Source organism: Populus alba, chromosome 9 (assembly GCF_005239225.2).
Source record: "Populus alba chromosome 9, ASM523922v2, whole genome shotgun sequence".
NCBI lineage: Eukaryota > Viridiplantae > Streptophyta > Magnoliopsida > Malpighiales > Salicaceae > Populus > Populus alba.
The window spans coordinates 4,031,908-4,054,183 of record NC_133292.1 but is presented as its reverse complement, the minus strand read 5'-3'; the positions used below and the strand labels follow the sequence as shown (position 1 = coordinate 4,054,183).

The window sequence follows — 22,276 nt, the reverse complement described above, 5'->3', positions numbered from 1 at the left end:
ATTATGGAGTCAAAAAGAAGCTGCTGTGTTCTTTCAATTTACAGAAGCTGGTCATGTTCTGGTTTCTGGACGTTGGACCTGGTAAGAAACAGCGATGGAATCCCTGTTCTCTTCCTCGCACCATTATAAATACATGCCAAAGCCTTCTGCTTTCTTCCCCATTATCTCTGCTCTCTTTTCTGTCCCAACTGCTTCATTGATTTCACCATTCAATTTCAGCTCTTCTCTCTCTCTCTCTCTCTCTCTCTCTCACAAGAACACACACAGACACACTAGCTCCCCTTTTCTCTCTTTCAGGTACTTATTCCTAAATTTATCTTGCAACATTAATTGCATATATACGCAAGGTTGGTGTTTAGCGTAAGGTGGAATGAGGCTTTGAATCGGTGCATGCCGTGGACATTTTCAAAGCTATAAGGATAAAATCTTCATGTCTGATAATTTTTATTCATTTATATAATCGTCACCTGATCAGATTTGAGCGTGCTCCGTGTGCTTGATGCATTAATGGAGTCATTTAGCTCTACAATTCTACCAATTCAATTCAGAATCGATGACACGATGTTTGTCAGATTATGTAATTATTTCCTACCATTTTTTTTTTCAGAGCTCTTATTATCCTATCAAAATGGCGTACGAAGATCAGTTTCAGCAAGGTTTGAAACCAAAATATGACTGTCTTCTCTTCGGTAAGCAACCCTCGTTCAAGCAGACAGCCTCTGACAGTTCATAATCCATAGCCCATGTATTAATAAAATCATCACATGAAACGTTTCTTGTTTGTAGATGTTGATGATACGCTTTATCCTCGAAGTTCTGGTCTGTTGGAGGAAGTTACCAAGAATATTCAAGGTATATATATATAATGCCTACATGCACCTTGACTCCTCGTCAAATATTTCTTCTTATTGATAGCTCCTTCCTTGATTAATTAGAGCATATATAACAAAATCACCTCTGCATGTCCTTGTCCAGAATACATGAATCAGAAGCTTGGTATAGAAGAAACTGAAGCCTCTCAAATGAATGGTTTTCTGTACAAGAGTTATGGCACATCCATGGCAGGTCTCAAGGTATGTCCAAAAAAAAAAAAAACGAAATCTTCTTGACAAACCTTTTACCAAAATCCAACCGATTTACTGATGTCTTGCCATTTCTTTCCTCTTTCTAGGCCATTGGTTATGATTTTGACAACGATGACTACCACAGGTACCAAGTTAAATATCCCCACATTTAGCTTTAGTTTTCTTTTAACATAAAATGGAGTATTGCTATATAAACGATCTTACTTACATTTTCATGTTTATAGATTTGTTCATGGGAGATTGCCATACGAGAGGCTAAAGCCTGACCATGCTCTAAGAAGTCTTTTGCTTAGCTTGCCAATTCGTAAAGTTGTAAGTTCCTTAGGCTACCTTCTAATTAAATACAAGTAGACAATCAACTACAAATCAAGCTTTCTTAGTTCTGATGAAATTTTTTTTCTGGGTTTTATGTAATAGATATTCTCAAATGCCGATCAAGCACATGTGGCTAAAGTTCTCAGCAGGCTTGGGTTGGAGGATTGCTTTGAAGGGGTTATATGCTTTGAGACCCTCAATCCCTTCAATTACGAAGACATCAATGCCTGTGATGAAACTGGAGCTTGGAGTCCCAGCTATGCATCCAAAGGCCAAATTCTCGACATCATTGAACATCCTTGTCAGTCTAATCCTGTTTCAGCACTTGAAAAATCTCCAGTTGTCTGCAAGCCTTTTGAAGATGCATTTGAGCAGGCCTTTAAGCTGGCCAACATCAATCCTCAAAAAACAGTAAGTACCATCTCAAAAGTACTCAGAAATTCAGATCATGTCTGGTATGATTTTTACAGATTGGTTTAGGACTATATCTGGAATATAATGATATTGTTTCTTTAACAATTCTAAAATATTGCTTATCGATCATCTTCCATGCCATATGCACACATAAATAACAACACTACTGATACTCTATTCCTTTCTGGAGGTATTCTTCGATGACAGTGTTCGTAATATAATGACCGGGAAGCTAATGGGCCTCCACACCGTGCTGGTAAATCAAGTTCTTGAGTGGTTCTTATCACGCTGTTCACCTTTTGCGATCTGAGAATTTTATATATCTATATTTGTTCTGACGAATCAGAAATACTACATGGTTATAGGTGGGCACAGCCAACAGAGAAAATGGAGCTGATTACGCGCTAGAGAGCATTCATAACATGAAGGAAGCATTGTCGGACCTGTGGAAAGCAAATGATAAGTCAGAAGCCAGAAGCTTTACAACAAAGGTTTCCATGGAGACAACTGTGACTGCCTAGTTAGCTTAATTACCACCAACTTGTGCAGTACTGATGAATTTGTATCTCCACTTATATACGATCGTGATTAATAAAGCTTAATTCATTTTTAATATCGAATATGATTTGAAAATATAAAAAAAATTAAATTTTGAACTACCTGTATGGACTGCACTCCCAAGGAGAGGCTAAATCTCTCTCATATAGTTGCCTACCGTGAAGATGAAAATTTAGGACAGGATGAACACATGGAGCTACTTGAGTAACATAAAAACCACAATAAACATAGTTTCATTTAATTGAAATAACATTTGGATTTAAAAGACTCGAGTTTCGTTGATTGTGATACGACAGAATAGAATAATTATTCACCATCTTCATTATGTAGTTCAAGACCTTAATTAATTAATTACATCTAATTATGAACAACAATAAATGAAAAGGGGAATCTTGGATCAAAACCTTTAATGCTAGGCAACAATGAAAATTGGGCGAGCTGCGAAAGAGAAACCAGTCGGCGAAAGAAGAAGAAGAAGAGACGATGCTTTGCTGTCTCTGGCTTTTGTAAGTTTAGAAAGGAGAAGAGTTTCTTCTTTCGCTCTAAAAACAATCCTAATAAAATCGGAGGCCTTCCCTTTGGGTTAGCCCATATAAATTTACTGGGCTGGGCCTAACCAACACCAGTTCCAGGACCAGAAGGGAAGAGCGTGATTTGATGCCCTAAAAATTATCAGATCGTCTTCTACGACTCAAGAAAAAGTTTTGCCTTCGCTTTTTTGGCTTTTACACAGGCTCAGCGAGAGGGAGAGGGAGACGGAGAAGGAGAGGAAGCTTGTAAGCTTATTGTTATTTTGTACTGTCTTGAAAGTGAACTCAACTGGGAAAATATGGCTAAGCGAGAGCTCTCCAGCACTTTGAAGAACTTGAAGGTAATAAACACCTTCTGTTGTTTATTCCATTAGTGGTTTATTTTCTGCTGCTTTTACTTTTTTGAAGTAAAAACTTGGGATTTGAGTTGGGTTTAGCGTAAACTAATCTGGGTTTGCTTTGTTTTTATCAGAATTTGGTTTAATTGTTTTGTGAAATATGAATTAGTCAGTACTAAGCTTGTTACATTATGGATTCTCTTTTGTTGGAATAATAGTTCATGCAAAGAGCAGTTCAGAGAGAGGAGAAAACTAAGAAACAAGGAGAAGAAGTCAAACCTGATGGGAATTTCTTTTCCCCTGGTACCATTAAGAAGTGGTAATTTGAACTGATATGCTTAAGCCTATATGTTATGTCTACATGTTTTTTTTTTTTGCCCCTTCAATTCTAATTTGATGTTGATTTTATAGGTTATGAGTTTGTTTTGGTTTGTGCTTTTACTGGATATTTGCATGCTTAAGCATAAACATATGGTTTTCGACTTTGGTTCATCTTGTTATTTAATGCTTATTTTATCTATGGAGCCTTTTGGAGTGAACAAGTGAAGGAATGAACACAGAGCATTTTATCTGAAATTTCTTAAAAATATATTTTCTTAGAAAAGTTTCTGGTTATTTGGTTGCTGAATAGTGCTTGCCATTAGTATAAATATAAGGCACTGGATTGAATTTGGGTCTTTTCCATAATTGGGTTCCAAGCTGCATGGATTTTGTACCCGTGACAATGGAGGACTGTAGTATATTGTTGAGGCTGAGAACTTGAGACTTGAGCATCTCTATTTGCTTAATATATGCAACCGACGTTTTGAACTAGCATTTTAGATGTCCTTGTAATTCAACCAAGGTCCTTCATGTTATTGCTGAATCTGCTATAGTTTGGTGATACCTACTGTCCAAGTTTAAGGGTTGCAAATTGAGATCCCTAGGTTCATAATTGAGCAGCTCAGATGCTTAGCCAGTGATTCTTGTTATCACTGATTTATGCCTGGAGGACATCACTTAGATTGATGTTTTAAACATTTGCAGTGTGGTAGTAATGGAAGGGGATCCTCACCCAGGAGCAGTTTTAGGCCGGATGTCATTTCAAAGTTTCAATCCCTCTGTTGATGTGAGTATGAAGGTCAAGTGACCTGAAAAATTTTATTCAATGAATAGTCACTTCCCAAGCTTCTCTTCTGGCATGTGCTCACTGCTCTCCTCATGTCAAAACCATTATCTTGGTAGAAACTAAACGAAGCAGCAGCAAATGAAGCATCTGATGCACGTGCCTCTACTTCCAGCCATCAGAGTGGAAGAACATCTTTTAGGTGGGTAATTTGATTTCTCAAATCTTGTTTGTTCTATCCTGATAGTTGTCCTTTAGTGACTGTTTGTAAATTCTACGAATTAGAGAAAAATAGTTGCTTTTGTGAATCTTATACCTGGATGGAAAAGAAAAGAAAATGTTTGGTACCCACTACCCAGGATGAGCAACTGTCAGTTGATACAGGCTGGACATGTGATGCCATTGGAGTGGTCAAATCATAACTTGGAATATCAATTCTAAAGTTTTTCTTTGTTATGCTGTTATGCAATTGATTAAAAATGTGGCGTCATAGCAAGATGTCTCCACAAGACTTCTCATAGTTATTCAGATGGTAGATGTGATACCATCTGAATTGGGATTGTTTAGTTTGTTCTTTGCATCCACTTACTAGTGTTCCTTGACTCTCTAATTGAAGGGGAGCTAGGACAGTAACTAGCTGTAGTTCAAGGAGTGAGTGAACAGAGTGGTCAGACGATTAAATAACCAAACAGGAACAGATCGTGGGCGATTTAATTGTTTACAAAATAAGTTGACTTACTCAATTCTAGATGATGTAGATAATTTTTTCTCCTCTAATTTGCATTTCCTTATCTCTATATTTTCAGAGAAAATGAATCATCACCAGATGGAGTAGAGTGCTCAAACACTGCCAAACCAAGCTCTGAGGTAAATGGAGATCATAAAAGAAAACAATCTGAAGTAGCATCTGAAATACAACATCAAAATAAATCACCGAAAATGGTTCAAGATGGTCACCAATCATCACCGAATAGCAGTAAAGGCTCCTTCAAGCAGCCAAAGCGTGGCAAGCTGGACTGGAATGTTCTTAGACCAAAAAGTCAACACAATCAAAATAAAAGAGGGTGAGCATTAGTTGGTCATTCCCTTGGTAAAAATGAAATTTCTTGCCTCATTAATGTTTTCATTTTTACCTCATTAATGTCAGGTTGAGCATTTGCTTCTGTAACTGGGTGTACTTCTTTTCTAGCCCTTCACCTTTCTTTTTTAGTGAGTATTGACTTATACAAAATGAATTAAGAGATCGTGTAAACTTGTTGTCATATCATTAATGGCCTGATTTTCTTATTGAGCCTTCTGATTCGTTGGTTAAAGATTTGCCTCCTCGCTCTCTCTCAATTAGTAAACTTGAAGGCATGGATTATTTCTCTGTCCAGCCTTCGTTGTTGACATATACATTCAATATGTCACTGGTTTATCGGTGGTCTTTTCTTGCAAATGCAGTTGCATGCACCTCGTGTACATTCAAATTGTTTGAAAATCATAAAGTTTTATTATGCTAATTTCCTCCATTAAACTAGTTTGTCAAGTACAATACCAATTCTTGGTCCTTGAAATTGTGCTTCTGCACCTTTAGCTTTAATAATGAATTTCACTTGGAGGAAACTAGCCCAAACCATTCTGTTCTGGAAGGAGACCAAATAGGCATGTTCAAATTTCCAAGATAGACAGCAAGTGTTCATTCCAAACATCACCAATAGTTATGCAATTGTCTCCGAGGGATACTCCTTTATGAGCTACCTAGTTTTTGCTCCTTTGAAATTCTTCTGCTTTGGTCTTTGTTGGGAGTTGGTCCGGGTCCCTATTCGGTACTGGAGTAATTTTGTTTGGATGATATCGGACAATTTTTGGGGCTTAAATGCCACAAGGTTTTCCCTGCTGCAGTATTACGAATCATTTTGATATAGAACGATGTATAGTGGGGGATTAGAGGGAGCTTCCTTGTAACATTTGCATGTGTAATGAAATGGAATTTCAGATGCAACTGGATCTCAAGAACCACCGTGATTCATGTACATTTTCTGCACAGCCTGAACAAATACGGCGGAACAACTAAAGGAAAAAATTGCGGAAGGCCAAAAAGTGAAGGGTTAAATCTTTTTTCTGCTTTAATTTCTATGTATCCAATTCCAAAGTGAAGTGGTCGCCTCCCTCCAACCCTTTGTAAATGCCCCGATCCCTGTTGATGTCTGCCATTCTCTTGAATGGGCATGGTAAGCTTTCAGGAAATTAGCAGCTAATGTATCTCTTATCTAAAATGGTGGTTCTGTTAACCGTTGTCTCTCTCTCGCCGAGGTCTACCCCAATTACTATGTTTCGGGCTTGGCAATTTGGTGTTTGGTTGACAAGGTTGCCCACTGGAATCTAGCCGTCTTCACTACAACTTGTTGCGTAGAGTCTCATGCCCGACTGAAAATTGTTAAGACTAGTATCTTTGACTTGCACTCTTGCTTTATTCACATGTTTTAGCAAACCATGTTACTCCCAGACATTATTAGCGAGCCAGCCTCTTCTGGTCACGACTGATGTTTGTTAAAAGTTATTCAGGAAACTTGGATGGTAAAAGTCTATGTTGAACGCAAATCAGGGAGCTTGCATTAGTAATCTTTATGTCATGAAATGAGAAATGGAATTATAGATGTGATTGATTGGAAGATTTCTCTTTCTAGTGCCACCATATGATTGAATGGGGTAACTTAAGTGGCACAAACTTTTTCAAGTAAGAGAGCTAAAGTTTTTGACATATGGTTCGTGACAGGACACAGAAATGGTGTCGACTGAGAATCGGTAGTGAAGTTCAACGAAACAGTATCGTTCTTTACCTTTTATTTTCAGAGTTCCCTGATCATTTACCACGGTTCTGAGCAAAAGAATACCAGATTAGAAGGCTAAACCCAAGAAATAAAATGGAAGTTTACAGTGGGACTGCAACAAGGATTATGAACGTATTTTTGTTTGGCTAGAATACGCATGTTCAATACATGAGGGTAAACCTATGAACAAAATCACTGCTAGGAATTAGGATATAAATTACATCAATACTAAAAATATCTGACGTAAAATTTAACATATATAATAAAGAAGAAGAACTTCTAGTAGGATCTAAAAAAGCAGTGATTCTTAGTATTTTTAAGCATTACTCCTGGACTGGTTTCCAGACTGATAGAGCGTAGATTATTCTCCCCTTCCATCCCTGTAGCACCCACTGGCCATCTGCATCAACAACAAAATCTTTATTGTACTCTGATTTCACCACAGATCTCACATCCTTGAAAAGCTCTTGATCCAATGGAAGTTGCCTGAACCCGGCTCTTAGATTCCTAGACTGCCACTGCTTGTATGTCTCTGGCCTTTCAACTCTTGCTTTACCCTCACATGCTATCACATTGGTAATATCTCTTCCGTATTGCTCTTTTTCAAACATCATTCTGTGTTCATCTTCGCGAGGCACAGTAGCCTCGAACATATCAAACAATGATGAAAAGTGGTAGAGCGCCTCTCGAAACCGAGTGACAAAGAATGGCGCATTGAAATTACCATTTACAACCCCATGGATAAACATGTCCGGTTTGATCTTGTTGATCAATTGCAAAACAGCATCCCTTGCACTATTCTCCACAATTGTGTCGTCCGGAAGGTTCCTTAGCCGATATAGACAGTTGACGACAACCTTCTCGTCTTTGTCAATTTTGAGATCCTCATATCTGATGGTTTCCCATTTCTGTGCGATGGGAATATACTCAAAAGGGACTTTAAACCTCTCACAATATCTTTCTAAGCGACGGCCTGTCTCCTCAACCCTTTCTGCAGGCCGGAAACCTGGTTGAGGAAGCTCAATTCCTGTAATACGTAACTTGGGAGGTCCCCCAGGCCTTTCCGAGAGACGCTGGATTAGGCAAGGCCATTGAAAACCATAAAGAATACCAAAGTCAATGATGTGTAGTCTTGTTGCTTTCTTTTCTAGTTTCAGAATTGACCTGTTGGCAAAGAAATTAGACATCCTTTTGAACGGGCACGCTCTGACATATACCTGGTAAGCTTTTAAGATATCAGCTGCTGATGTTCTGGGGTTTACAAATAGTGTAAATGTAGGTGTCGTGGTGCCTGCTAAGCGTGTATCAAGGGCACTGGCAAAGTAATGCGCCAATCTTTGGTTTGCATCACCAAATGTAGAAGAGTGTTGCCTAATCTGCTGAAGTATCTCGCTTGCAGTCCTTTGGTCACCAATTGCCACAGCCTGTGCACACTGGATGAGGAGAGAGCTCAAATCCACAACTTCTCCTTTCTTTCCCCTTTTCTTTCCTCGTGTTGTTCTACCATTAGACCCTTTTCTTTGCTCATTCCCAGCTGCTCCATTTTGTGAATTTCCCAGAAGAGAACATGGAGTAGACTCATTTTGTGCAACTGGACAAAGCAACACCTCATCAAGTAACTCTGACAGCTCAGACTCTGCAGGAGAAAGTGCAGAATGCTTCTTGCTCCTCTCTTCTTCTAGATCATCACTGTCTCCCCGCTGATGATTTTTTCTTCCCCGTGAACTATTTGGTGAGTAGTCTCCCTCGTCCTTGTCCGGAGGGTTTGAGGAGTTGCTCTTTGAAGATACCATGAAATAATCATTACCTGAAAGAAAATTGCCCGCTTCTCCTCCCCCTTTGCTGAGCACCTCAAAAGGGTGCGGGTGCACCGGACTGTGGAGATCTGGTCCTAGAAGGGTTCTTTCGAGGGGGAGAACTGGAGAGGTTTGCACTTGATATAAGTCTAAATCAGCTCGATCAAAAATCCAATCGGATTTTTCAACCAAGTTATTACCAGGAGGATAGCTGTTGCTGCTATCAATACCGCTACTCCAAGTGAAACCATTATCCGGGCTTTCAAAATTTTGATCGAAACAAGAAAGAATTTGATTCGACGAATGGGGGTATTCCTGACCAAGGACATCATAGAAGGGTTTCTCGGCAGCTTGGAGGGCTAAACAGTCCTGCAACATACAGGTCTTCCCCTCCAAGTCCTCTTCCAAAAGCACATCACTTATGAACTTGAGAGTAACATTATTGCTTGGACCATATGCTTCAGAGCATGAATTTGAAGAGGAAGATGACGATGTTGAGTCATTAGGAGGTTCAGGATTGAAAGAATTAACAGAGGGATTTGGATCACTCATGGTATCATTGAGTTTATACCCATTAAAAAGATTCCTATTCGAAGAGAAAGAAACCGAGGCATGGTCAAACATGAATCTGTTCATGGAATTTGGGTATTCTTGTAAAAGGGTATCCATGAACAATATGAGGAAATTAAAAGAAAACAAGATAAGAAACTAAATGGCTCAGGAATCAATCAAGAATCAAGTCCTGCAGAACAATCAATCAAGAATCAACAGTCCTGCAGAAAAACTCGAAAGATCGATATGCAAGCAAAGAATAGGCGTAGAAAATTGGTGTTTACCTGAGTGAAACCTGAGTAATTTTCTTCTTCAGCAGGAGGAGTTCACGCACACTTATTTAAAGGAAATTGGTGCGCGGAGTCATCTTTTAAGTCTTAGAATACTGAATGTTGAAGTTTCCAGGAAGGGGAGGGAAGAAGGATCGAGGCAGCCGCCACATCAACACTGGATTTGTGTGTCAGAGATTAGAGTTTCGACTGTTCAAAAGAGATAAGGGTGTTACACTGTGTTTGGGAGCTAAGTTGGGGGAGGGAAACAAAGACTATTACTACGCTAGGTTTTTCGCTTGTATTTTCTCAGCCCCCTCCATCTTTTCTTCCATTTTCGACTCTTCCAAACAAAACATATGATTTGGGGGCCACAGGGACGAGTCGTCTAGAAGACCATGTGAACATTGGTCCAAAGTCGGTTTATTTTGGTTTACAGGTAGGGTTGGCTTTTTAATTATTAATGCTTGGACACCAAGGCTTTGACTGGATCTAAGAATGTGAACGCATTTTCCCTCTCTATATTTTATAAATAAAGCTAAAAGGGACAATGTTTACCCACATCTGTTAACACTGTGTGTTCATTTCTTTTCTTCTCTTTTTTCTTTCTCTTGACTTTTTTTCTTGTTATTGATTTTTTAATTTGGTTTTTATATTATATGTTTATGGGGTTTAGAGTGGGGAAGTGTTTACCGACGTCCATTAGCACCGTGATTAAAATAGTAATTTGTATTTTTTTTATTTTGATTTTTTTTTAATTTAGTTCTTGTATGATATGTTTATGAGGGTTTAGAGTTAATAATTTATTTTAATTTGTATTTTATATGGTTATTGCAGTATAAAAAAATATCCTAGCATTGAGTTGGTATAAAAAAAATATTTTAGCATTAGTCTATTTTTTAAATAAAAAATAATTTAAAAAACTAGGTTAATAAACTTTATGGAGTCAATGACTCGGTTTGCGAGTTTTGCAAGGTAACCATGGTTGCCCTGGTTTGCGAGTTTAGTAAGGCACTTTTCTTCTTCTTTTTTTTTTCTTCTTTCATAATTTTTTTTTTTATTTTATCCTTTAATATTAGACTAATTGAGAATTGAATTTCATAACTTGTTTCGTTTTGTTTTTATAAGTTTATCGTAGTCTTAAAAAAATAACTCAATATTGGTTTGACACTTGATTTTGCGATCATTTATTTTTGTTATCATATAATTAAATAAATAATAGTTCAGAAAAAAAAAAGTTATTAATCCCAATTGAGTTCATTACTTGGTTGGTGAGTTTGATGTGTTGACCCGAGTTATCCAATTCACGGATTTAGTGGGTTTACCAAACAAACCTAATATGTTTTTTTTTTTAGTTTCTAATTCTTTAATTTTTCTAATTTTTTTTTATTTTACTCTTATTGAATATTGGAATGGTTGAGAAATGAAATTTATAATTTATTTATTTATTAATTTCTATACGGTTATCACAATCTCAAATAAATATTTTTTTTTAAGGGTTGATGCTCGATTTTAAAAACATATAATATTATCATAAAATTTAACAAAAATAATTTATAAAAACAACAAAGTTATTAAACCTATGAAAGTTCATAACACAAGTTACATGTTGACCAAAGTTGATCTAATCTGACATCTTTTTTCATATAAAAAAATTATTGTTTTAAAGTTTTTTTAAAAGCTTTATCAAGGTTTTATCAGTTATCTAAGTTATTTTTAAACTTATTGAATTGAATAATTCACTTTGGATGAACTTTTACGCGGTTTAATTCAAAATTCGAGCTAAATAAAAAACAAGGCTGATAGGTTTCAAGATCGAACTGCTTGATTAAATTTAATAATACTACCAAAACAATCTCTATATACTTAATATTTTTTAAAATCTAAAAAAATAATTTAACCAACAACGAATTGCAAATAAATATATTATACTAGTATATATTAGAATAGGATGCCTTTCTTTCAAACGTTGTTAATTAAAGCGGTATTTTGCATTATGGTTAACTACATCTTTAGAAATTATTAATTTTTTTTTTTTTAAATTAATTTTTTTATTTTTGAATTGTGTATGCTATACCAAAAATAAATTATAAAATATTTTTTTTAATAAAATTTTAAATAAAAAAACACTTAAAAAAACTTGATACTCTAAACAGTATTAAGTGTCTGAATTTTATTCAGACTCCAAAGCCAACACGTTTTATGATGTACTCCTTCTCTGCAATTTATTATTTCTTTACCTTAGATTTCCTCATTGTTGCTTATCCTTCTTCGCCTTTTGCCCTTTTTTGTGGTTATTATTTTGCCTTTTTGATGTGTTTTTATTCCTTTTTTCATCATGAAATCTTGTGCAAATCTACCTTTCGTTATTAAATACTTGCCTTTTGTCATCTACTGTGGAAGTTGCATATGTGTTTTTTTTTTTTTTTTTTTTCCAGTTTTGTTAAAAATTAATATAAATTATATATTAAAACACATTACTTCCTAATCTAAGTTATTAAGTTAAATTGATTATTTGATATAATATTAGAGTCTTGATGATCAAATAGTCATAAGTTCGAAACTCACCATTCTTATTTATTTAATAAAAATAAAACATAAAATAATATAAACCCATACAAATTTTAAAGAACTTTCATTTGAAATAATATGTTAAAAAATAATATAAATTATATATTAAAATTTTAGCTAACAACTTAAAGTATTAAATTGAATTAATTCTGTGATAGATTTTGAAATTATTTTTTCAGCTAACAATATAGTTCTCTCTTCTTTGAAAGTCGTCTCCAGGCAGCACTCTACCTTTGAAAGTTCGTCATGTTTATTAGCAGCCACAGTCGCTACAATCTTTGCTTAAAGTTTTATGAAGTTTTACATTGTATCAATATTATAAGTTCTTACTTTCAAAAATCAAAGTGTTTTCTTCGTCGTCCCCCCCTCTCCTCCAATCCTAAGTTTTTGGCGCTGCCCCATAAAAAATATTGAATTTAAAGATTACAAGCACTGAAACTTTAAGATTTTTAAAATATAAATCTACTTTCTGATACAAAATATTGAATAAATGAATGGATTGGATATTCCTCCCCCGTCCATACCGGAGGAATCCGAACCACTCTACTTTCTGACTTGCCACCCACGAGCACACCTCACGCCACCATCATACACAACGTTATCAGATTATTATTTTTTTGTTAAATGAACTCGTTGGTCCCTATACTATTTTGATTTCCCTAATCCAGGACCTCATCCATTTAATTTGTCATTGTGAGCATTGCACTTCATGATTGTTTTTCAATGCAGCTCTCTCTCTCTCTCTCTCTCTCTCTCTCTCTCTCTATATATATATATATATATATATATATATATATATATATATATATAAATAAAGTTTAAAATATTATTTAAAATTTTTTTTATTGTATATTAAAAAGATACTATATTAATATATTATCCTTTTAAGTTAGTATTTAAATCAAAAATATTTTTTATCCCATATTAAAAAAACATTTTTTTTTTGTGAACATAAAATATATATACTAAAGGGTTTCAAATTTCATATTAAAAAAATTAAATATTTTTTTAGTATTTATATAGTGAACTTTGAAAAAGGTTAATAACCAGCTAAAAAATATATTTTTAAAAAAGGGGTCTCTAGCTATGAGAAAAAATACATTTGCAAAAAAAAAAAAAAACAAGTCTTAACCGGGTTTTCCCTGGTCCCCAGTCACATGTCAACCGGGTTTTTTCTAGATTTTTGTCCATCCTAGTTTTTTACCTCATCCAGACCGGTCTAGTCACCAAGTCAATTAGATCCCGAATCAACCTACTAGGCCGGATCAAGGTTTAATAAGTATGCTTAAATATATGGGTGTTTAAAAAAATCAAGTAATATATAATATTTATATTACATGACTAAACTGGACCCATAAAAATTAAATAATAATAATAATAATAATAAACTAAATAAATAGATATTACAAGTTAGATACGAGTTAGATTTTTTCACTAACTATATCATGTTTAGAAGTATAGTTACCGTTATTTTTTAAAATATTTTTTTACTTAGAAAAATATGTTAATAATATATTTTTATTTTTAAAAAAATTATTTTTGAGATTATAACATTAAAATAATTTAAAAATATTAAAAATATATTAATTTAATAAAATTTAAAATTTTTTCAAAAATATTTTTCAGACACACAGTTACAAACTCAATCAGCTGCGTGTTTATATCTCAACATTTCTCTCTTTCACTCTCTCTCTCTCTCTCTCTCTTGCAGAGATATGGAGAAATTGCAGAAGAGATTGAAATGCTTCAATGCAAACTGAAGAACATAGAAAAGGGTATTGCTTTTTCTGGTAAGAAGACAAAAAAAGAAGATTAAAAAAAAAAAAGAAAAAAAGAAGAAGACAGACTTCCAGGTCTCAAGGGAGGAAGATTCAAATAACTGATAAACATGAAAGACCAAGGTGATCCACTTGTTTTACTCTCTTTTTTCCTATTTATACTGTATACTCTGGATGTTTTTTCATTTTAACTGACAACATCACGATTATGGTTTAGTTGAACAATATCAGGTAAACTATTTTTTGACAAAGTTTCGTTCTTTATTTGACTGGGTTTATTTGCTTTTTTTCTTTTTCCTTGATCTTTTTATAGGTCTTGATTGACCAGATGACGGGTGATTACAAAGTGAAAACATTGATCAATGATGGCATGCAAGATTCTTATGTGGAGGAATTCAACGGACCTAAATAAAGTAAGTAATCAAAACCTTCAATAACCTTTTTTGTCCTCCTTTTTATTGTTTTTTCTTCCCTTTTTTTCTAATCTTTTATTCTTAATGTTTTTCTTGGTGGGTTCTTTTATGTTTTTCAGAATTTTTTTTATTCTTGTAAACCCATTTAGATTCTTCGAGTCATGGATCTGGTGTTCAAGATTGTTCTCAATAAGAAGTTGTGTGTGTGTATTTATGAATTGAACCTTTTTTTTTTTTTAAGTTGAATATCAAGCAGATTTCTTGACTGCTGATGCACGAAAAGAAACTTGTAGTTTTGCTTTTACTCTAAAAGCAGAACGTGAATCTGATGAATTGCGTTGCTGTTCTTTTGTTTTTTTGTTCCAGGTTTGCTGCTTGTTGATTTACCTCAATGAAGATAAAGCTCACGGTTCTTTATAATTATGAATATAATCAGATTATTATCTCTTCTTTTAATTTTTCTCCATGGGAACATGGGAGGTCTTTGTCAAGGAGGTGTGTGGAAGATACGAGTTGAATTACCAGAGGCGTATCCTTACAAATCTCCATCAATTGTCTTTTTCAACAAGATCTGTCACCCAAATATCGATGAAATGAACCAAGACAACAAATGCAACACTCTTTTTTTTTTTTTTTTTTTAAAAAAAATAATAATTAATCGAGTTAGATAATCTACTTGCTAGTGTATGCACTTTGGACTGTTTACTATTTTGTGATTAAAAAAAAAAAAAAAAACAAAAAAAAACAATTATGGACCCGAACCGATGCAGTAAACCAATTTCTATTATCCCTAATATATAATTTTAGGGGTTTTGTGATTAAAGACCAAAAATTTATATGCCTAACTTGTGGCCCAACCCAATATATCTCACATGCTTAGGTATAATTTGTAAAATATTAAAAATTAGATTAGTTATAATTATGGATTTAATGAACACCTCGAGAATGCCTAACCTGTGGCCCGACCCAACTTTTTATGCTAATCTTTCACGAGCATCAATCCTTTTTATTAATGGTACAATAAGACATAATAATTAACAACTTAGTTTCTCCACTCTATTATTACTTTATTTTTAATAAGGTAATATAAGATAATTGAGATCTATAAATACCTTAGATCACAAAGGTAAACAATTCATTTAAAAATTTCACACATATGTTATACTTTCATTTTCCTCCTACAAATTACTAATTTAGGCATCTAAAGAATTTCTATTCTGAACTTATTTTGCAAGAAACATCAAGTTTAGAGACAACACCTGCATTCACATCCAGACATTTCAGCCTACAACGTAGTCATGGAAAGTGCAAATATAATTTGAAGTTTTCACTACATCATCAATGGTATCGTATATGAGAACTTGAACAAAAGCTAATTCATTCTCATTTCATACCTCCTTACCAAATGTTTTTTTCATGATTAATGACTTAAAAACATACCAAGTTAAAAAAAGAGTAACCAATCTCTTTATTGTATCTATTTCAGCTCCTTTAGATATCTAACAAAACATTTATTAAATGAAATGGAAAGTTGTTCTAGCTACATAACAACAACTTCTCACTCTCTCCCAACAAGTGACACAATAACCAGCTCCATTGCATGCAACATTAAGTGCATGTAAACAACTCCATTTCCTTAAACGAATATGACAGAATGACATATAAATAAATAGGCATAAGAACATTCATGCTCTAACCCTATGAATGAGTTGCTTCTACCATGAAGATCATTCCCACATTGGACATTCCATTCCAAGAACTACAGGTGCAAGCCTGGGTTAGGAGATCCACGCATCTAGTCTTTTTTTTTTAGTTTTGGTTATTCAAACTAGACCTACATAGAACTTTTTTTTTTTTAATATTTTTTATGGATTTAGATTTAAATGCACTATAAAAAACTATTATTCAATTTTATCATCTTTTATAAAATAGTATTTTAGGTTTTTATGGGAATTTTTTTTTATTAATATGTGTCTAATATGAAAAAGAAATCTCATGAATATTTAATTAACATAAAAATTATTTTTTTTAAGAATTAATACGCTTTTGATTTAGTTTTATCACATTTATCAATATTTTTTTTCTTTAGCCATATACAAATTATTGTGACATTATTTCAATGTTTTATTTTAAATTTGGTTTTAATACCATAATTGTTTTTTGTTTAGAAAATAGTGATTGCAATTTACAAAAAAAATCCTGATATTAAGTTGATCCTTATTGTTACGAGTTTCTAATTTTTTATTAAAAAAAATATAATTTTAAAAAACCAATGTATAGTTGGAAGTTTTCAAGTTTAACCCGATAAATCGAATTTAATAATAATCAAAAAAACAATGTATGTCAATTTTTTAATTTTTTTTAGTCTCACCCATAGCTACTCAGGGAAATAACCTAGTATTTACCATATCAACAGAAGGATCAACCTAATTAAATTGTTACATCCTTGAAAGTTTTGTGCGTGGAAAGTCCCAAACCTTTAGTGTTAATGGACTGATTTGATGCTGGTTTGAAAGGTGGGGGATTGTTTTGTAGTTAACCTAAAGAAGCAGTATTTTCTTCTTCTTCTTTTTTTGGGTAAATAAAATAAGTGTACTAGTAGGCTCACCGTACATGTGCTATGGAACATTTTTTATATATATATTTTGAGTTTTTAACTCGTATATACATTTCAAGCAGGGATACGGTCCAGTTCTATTTAATTTGGATTTAAAATTTTAACCGGTCAAAATGATGCTTATTTCTAATAAAATAACTTGGACTAAACTGAAAATCAATTCAAACTAAATAGGTTCGGGTCATTCAAAGTTTTTTTTTTTATTAAAATAAAAAAACTTAATCTTTATTTTATGGGCTTATTTTTGGGTTTTTAAAGGCTTTAACAATTTCTTGTAATCTGTTTAGTTTTTTTGTGGGCTTTTAATTTACATTATTTTATTAGGCTCAATTACTAACTTTTAAACATTCTACTATATATTTTTAAATTCAATTTTATTTTTCTTGGAATAATAGTTATTTCCCATACTGCGCATATTATTAATTAATCATTCATGAAAGAGAACTTGGAATGATAAAAAGTTATATAACTATATTCTCCATTGCTTAAATTTTCTTCAATTAAACATTATCTTATAGTTAGCATAAACTTATAAATTAATTTAAAGATATTAATTAGTTCCATGTTGATGTTTTGTTTAGCATATAATATTAGTTTCATTAATTTGTTGCATATTTACCAAGGAATTCATGTCTTCTTGGTTCATAATTCAGATTCTGAAATCAAAACAACCGAAACAATCCACTAATCCAAGACAACGAGGCGTGTTCAAAGGGCTATCATTTAATTAGTACTATTAACGATATCAGATGCACAGAAAACCATTGAAGGAGGACTGTTATAGTTGCTCAACATCGAAGTATAAGAAGTTGAAGCATTATAATTTTACTTGTAAAAAAAACGAAAACATCATTGCTTTATGGTGTTACTAATCCTGAACAGGTTTCCAAGCTGAAATAGCATGAAATATCTTCCCCTTCCATCCAAGAAGTACCCATTGTCCATCCTCATCAACGATGAAGTCTTTATGATAATCGGGTTTAATGCTTTTCACCCTTTTTATGATACTTTGATGTAATGGGATCTGCCTAAATCCATTCCTCAAATTCCTCATCTGCCACTGCTTGTATGTCTCTGGCCTTTCAATCCTTTGTGTACCCTCGCATGCTACCACGTTTATAGCATCCCTTCCAATCATTTCTCTCTCGAACAGCAATCTTTCTTGATCTTCTCGAGGTGCAGTGGCTTCGAGCATATCGAAATATGCAGAGTAATGGAACAATGCTTCGCGGAACCTTGTGACAAAGAAGGGAGCATTGTAAGAGCCATTGCGCACTCCATGGAGGAATACATCAGGATTGATTCTCTTGATCAATTTAAGAACAGCATCCCTGGGGCTGTTGTACGCCATTGTGTCGTCAGGTAAGTTCTTGAATCGGCACATGCAGTTGACAACAATCACCTCATCTCGATCTCTATCGATCTTGAGATCCTCATATTGAATAGTTTCCCATTTCTGGGCTATGGCATTGTACTCGAACGGAACATTCATTCTGTCAGCCAATCTTTTTAAACGACGGCCAGTCTCTTCAACCCTTTCTGCAGGCCGAAAACCTGGTTGGGGAAGCTCAATTCCCGTAATGCGAATCTTGGGAGGTCCACCAGGCCTTAATGATTGACGGTAGATAAAGCAAGGCCATTGAAATCCATAGCTGATGCCAAAATCAATGATGTGCACGCTTGTTGCCTTAACTGTTACCCTCGCAATTGTTCGGTTTGCACACAAATTTGTCATCTTCCTGAAAGGACATATCGTAACATAAAGCTGATAAGCTTTCAGGATGTCAGCAGCTGTTGTCGAATTTTGTGTAATGGGTCCGGAGAGTAACATTCCAGTGCCGGCGAGGCGTTCCTCGAGGCCATTAGCGAAATAATGTGCCAATCTTTGACTTGCATCCCCGAAAGGAGAAGAATGTTGCCTGATCTGTTTTAATTTCGCACTTGCTGTCTCTTGATCACCTCTTCCTGCAGCTTCTGCACAACGAATTAGCTGAGTCCACAGGTCTGTCTCTCTATTATTAGCCAGTGTTCTCATGTGCATATGAGATGCTGTTAACTGCTCATTATTCAGAAACTTATGGTACGCTGCACTCCGTGAATTATCATACAAAGGACATGATATGTGTACTCCACTCTCGATACTTTGCAGAAAGGCATCATCAAGAAGCTCCAAGTGTGTGGACTCTGAGACCGAAGGTTGCTTCTTGCTCCTCCCTTCTTCTAAGTAGTCATTACTGTCATATTGATAATTTCCCCTTGTCTGATTTGATGAGTAGTTCTTTCCATTGTTCTGGATTCTGACTGTTACCACCTCCCTCTCTGGCTCTGGAAGATCCGATGCCTTCCTCATTGAAGAAAAATTCACAGAATGACTATATGGAAGGAGCTTGTTAGCACTTCCCGTGACTCCATTGAACTGCCTAAAAGAATGCGTTTCTGTATGAGCATACGGCACCGCAAAGGCGCTTTCAGGAGAGTAAAACGACTGTACTATAACAGATGATTGGACACTTGTAGTTGGAGTGCAATTCTCATCTGGGCTCTCATTGATTTGAGCCAAACAAGGAGGGCGGTGATCAGAAGAAGGTGGATGCTCTTCTCCGAGGACATCATAAAGAGACTTTTCAGCAGCTTGGAGAGCGAGACAGTCCTGTATCATACAGGTTTTATCTCCCAAATCATCTTCCATTAATATGTCATTTATGTACTTGAAAACAGCATGAGAGAAGTCATTCGTATCACTGTTATATGCAGCATCTTCATCTGAGCTAGACCCTAAAGAAGGAGCTTGTGAAATGTTTGGAAAGGAAGGTGGTTCCATGGACTCAATCACTATTAGTACGGAAATGAGATGTGCTCAAATTCTTGACGATTATCGAACAAGAAAGTGGAAAAGGTGGACTCAACCTCGTAGTTGTGTTTTTGTTTTCTAATTATGTTTTGAAGGGGGTTAGAAAGTCGAAAAGGTGGACTCAAAGGTTATTTAAAAAAGAAAAAAAACTTTTAGTATTATATGACCAAGTCGGGTCTTCAACTTCACAGAGATTCTTAATTTTGTTTTGATATAATAATATTAAAAATAAATTATTAAAAAAATAAAAAAATATTATTTTAAAATATTTTTAAAACATAATATCTTCTCTCCTACTTTCGAACAATTCAAAATGACTGAAGCCGCCAGTCTCCAACCCCCCCCGTCCTTGTCATTTTCTGTGATATCTGGAGTATGGCCCATGGTATCGGTTTGCTTTTTCAAGATTCTTTTTCATCACTTCCAGCCCTAGCCAATAGTAGGATGTTAATATGTTACTTCTTAAATCCATGATTAAATGTTAGTATGAAAAGATATATATATATATATATATATATATATATATATATTAATTAAAAGTAGTCTTATAAAAAATTGTGGGGGTAATTAGTCGGACCATACGATAGATAAGTTAAATATAAATTAAACATGTTATAAATAAATATTAAAAAGATTTATTTTTCATCTAATTTCATATATAATGTACATGAGAATAATTTTTTGTTCTATCAAGGTCTGAAATTAATTTATGATATGATTCAAGAAATGTCAAATTTACATTTTAACATAAAATTTTTTACTATCTATTTTTACTCTAATGAGTATAACTTCAAATCAAACTGTTTGATTGAGCAGAAACTTTACCAGAAAATTCTAGATGTATTTTTATATATTAGGGTAACATTTCATGTGAATTATAGTTCTGGAAGTCCTTTTGATATAAGTCAAAATAAATTGTATGAATTTTGTTATTTATTTTTTTTTTATTTGCGGACTTTCTATTTGGCAATGATCATTTTTTCTATAAGGATATGATAGTTTGTTTTGGAAATTTTCTACTTTTACAAGGATCTTTAATTAGCTGCAATATAATTTCAAGTATGAAAATGAATCATTAATTTTTCAAAATTCTTTTCTTGTAAGAATTAGTTTCCAGAATGACAATATAGGAAAAAACAAACTGATGATATTTAATGATAAATTAGTTTCCAGAATTATTGGGCAATATTGTAAGTTATAAATAAGCCTTATATCAGACTTGTATTATTTTTTTTTCTTCTTCTTTTCTCATAATAGCATAGTAAATGAATTTATGAGTTTTACTTTTATTATCTCAGCTATACCTCAAGGCTTATTTGAGTTTAATTAATATTTTTTTTTTAGCTAGGATACAAGATTTATTTGGATCGGGATTTGAGTTTACTAGTAAAGATTTTTGATCAGTTTTTGTGATCAATTCAACCTACAAGGGTAAAACCATTAGGGTTAATTACTCAAAATATTTAAATATTTGTAAGCCTAAATTTTGCAATCTTTGATGAATAATATTTCTGAATTTTTTAGTTTAACTTGTGTGAGAGATTCTTTAATTTTTTGGTTCTTGAATGAACCAAATCTAACTTATTGAAAATCAATTTACTTCAAGACATTATTTAATTTTATTTCAATAATTTCAATGTTTTAAGATAAGTTTTTTTTATTATTATGTCACATTCCTATAAAATTTCTTTTGATTTTTCAAGATTAGATTTTAATCTTAATTGTGTTATATATATATGTGACCATGTGTCACAAGATTCACTTATTTTAAGTATAATTTCTAAAAGAAACTTTTGACACAAAATAGTATAATTTTTCTTTAATCAAATTCTGGGATCTTTTAACTTCTAATTGATCATAAACAACCTATTATTATGATCATAAACAGCCGATTATTTTGTAACTTATATAATTTTGGAAAATCTATACAAATCTTTGCGAAAAGTTGAGAGAAGAGTCTAGAACTACGTATGAAAGCAAGGAATTATAAATAATAATAATAATAATAATAATAATAATAATAATAATAAAGCAACTCAGAAGATGTCATTATAAGTGCAACACCTGCAAAGATACCGGAAATCAAACAATGAAATTGGATTTCATTTCACTTTTCGTATTGACCAATGCTAACAGAGATGGGAAGCAACAGATTGAGAGCTCTTTGGGGAGATGAAGAACGTGGTTTTCTTTGCAGCCGCCGCATGGTATTTTTTTTTTTAATTTTTTTTTTTATTTTAAATTAAATTTTTAAAGATTGTTTTAATATAT

General features: G+C 33.7%; 4 protein-coding genes and 1 long non-coding RNA gene across 5 annotated transcripts; 3 read left to right on the top strand and 2 right to left on the bottom strand.

Annotated features, from left to right (window-relative positions):
- The first annotated feature begins 49 nt into the window (after nt 1-49).
- Nucleotides 50-2,642, top strand: LOC118053704 (uncharacterized protein C24B11.05). The gene is made up of 9 exons (XM_035065034.2): nt 50-297; nt 608-689; nt 787-852; nt 976-1,073; nt 1,172-1,209; nt 1,310-1,397; nt 1,503-1,811; nt 2,005-2,070; nt 2,180-2,642. The coding sequence occupies exons 2-9, from the start codon at nt 629-631 to the stop codon at nt 2,333-2,335; spliced, it is 882 nt and encodes a 293-aa protein (XP_034920925.1). The 5' UTR covers nt 50-297; nt 608-628; the 3' UTR covers nt 2,336-2,642.
- A 414-nt stretch (nt 2,643-3,056) lies between these two features.
- Nucleotides 3,057-7,027, top strand: LOC118053705 (uncharacterized). Its single transcript, XM_035065035.2, has 6 exons — nt 3,057-3,243; nt 3,459-3,559; nt 4,267-4,348; nt 4,465-4,547; nt 5,152-5,409; nt 6,324-7,027. The coding sequence occupies exons 1-6, from the start codon at nt 3,202-3,204 to the stop codon at nt 6,481-6,483; spliced, it is 726 nt and encodes a 241-aa protein (XP_034920926.1). The 5' UTR covers nt 3,057-3,201; the 3' UTR covers nt 6,484-7,027.
- A 220-nt stretch (nt 7,028-7,247) lies between these two features.
- LOC118053702 (scarecrow-like protein 30) lies at nt 7,248-10,132 on the bottom strand. Its single transcript, XM_035065033.2, has 2 exons — nt 9,791-10,132; nt 7,248-9,696 (listed from the first exon to the last, which is right to left on the bottom strand). The coding sequence occupies exon 2, from the start codon at nt 9,621-9,623 to the stop codon at nt 7,482-7,484; it is 2,142 nt and encodes a 713-aa protein (XP_034920924.1). The 5' UTR covers nt 9,624-9,696; nt 9,791-10,132; the 3' UTR covers nt 7,248-7,481.
- Nucleotides 10,133-14,042: 3,910 nt separating this feature from the next.
- Nucleotides 14,043-15,161, top strand: LOC118053706 (uncharacterized). Its single transcript, XR_004688421.2, has 3 exons — nt 14,043-14,247; nt 14,438-14,537; nt 14,904-15,161. It is a non-coding gene; the product is annotated as an uncharacterized lncRNA (long non-coding RNA).
- Nucleotides 15,162-17,954: 2,793 nt separating this feature from the next.
- Nucleotides 17,955-20,023, bottom strand: LOC118053707 (scarecrow-like protein 14). Its single transcript, XM_035065037.2, has one exon. It carries the CDS (start codon nt 19,973-19,975, stop codon nt 18,023-18,025), a length of 1,953 nt encoding a protein of 650 aa, XP_034920928.1. The 5' UTR covers nt 19,976-20,023; the 3' UTR covers nt 17,955-18,022.
- Nucleotides 20,024-22,276: the final 2,253 nt, after the last annotated feature.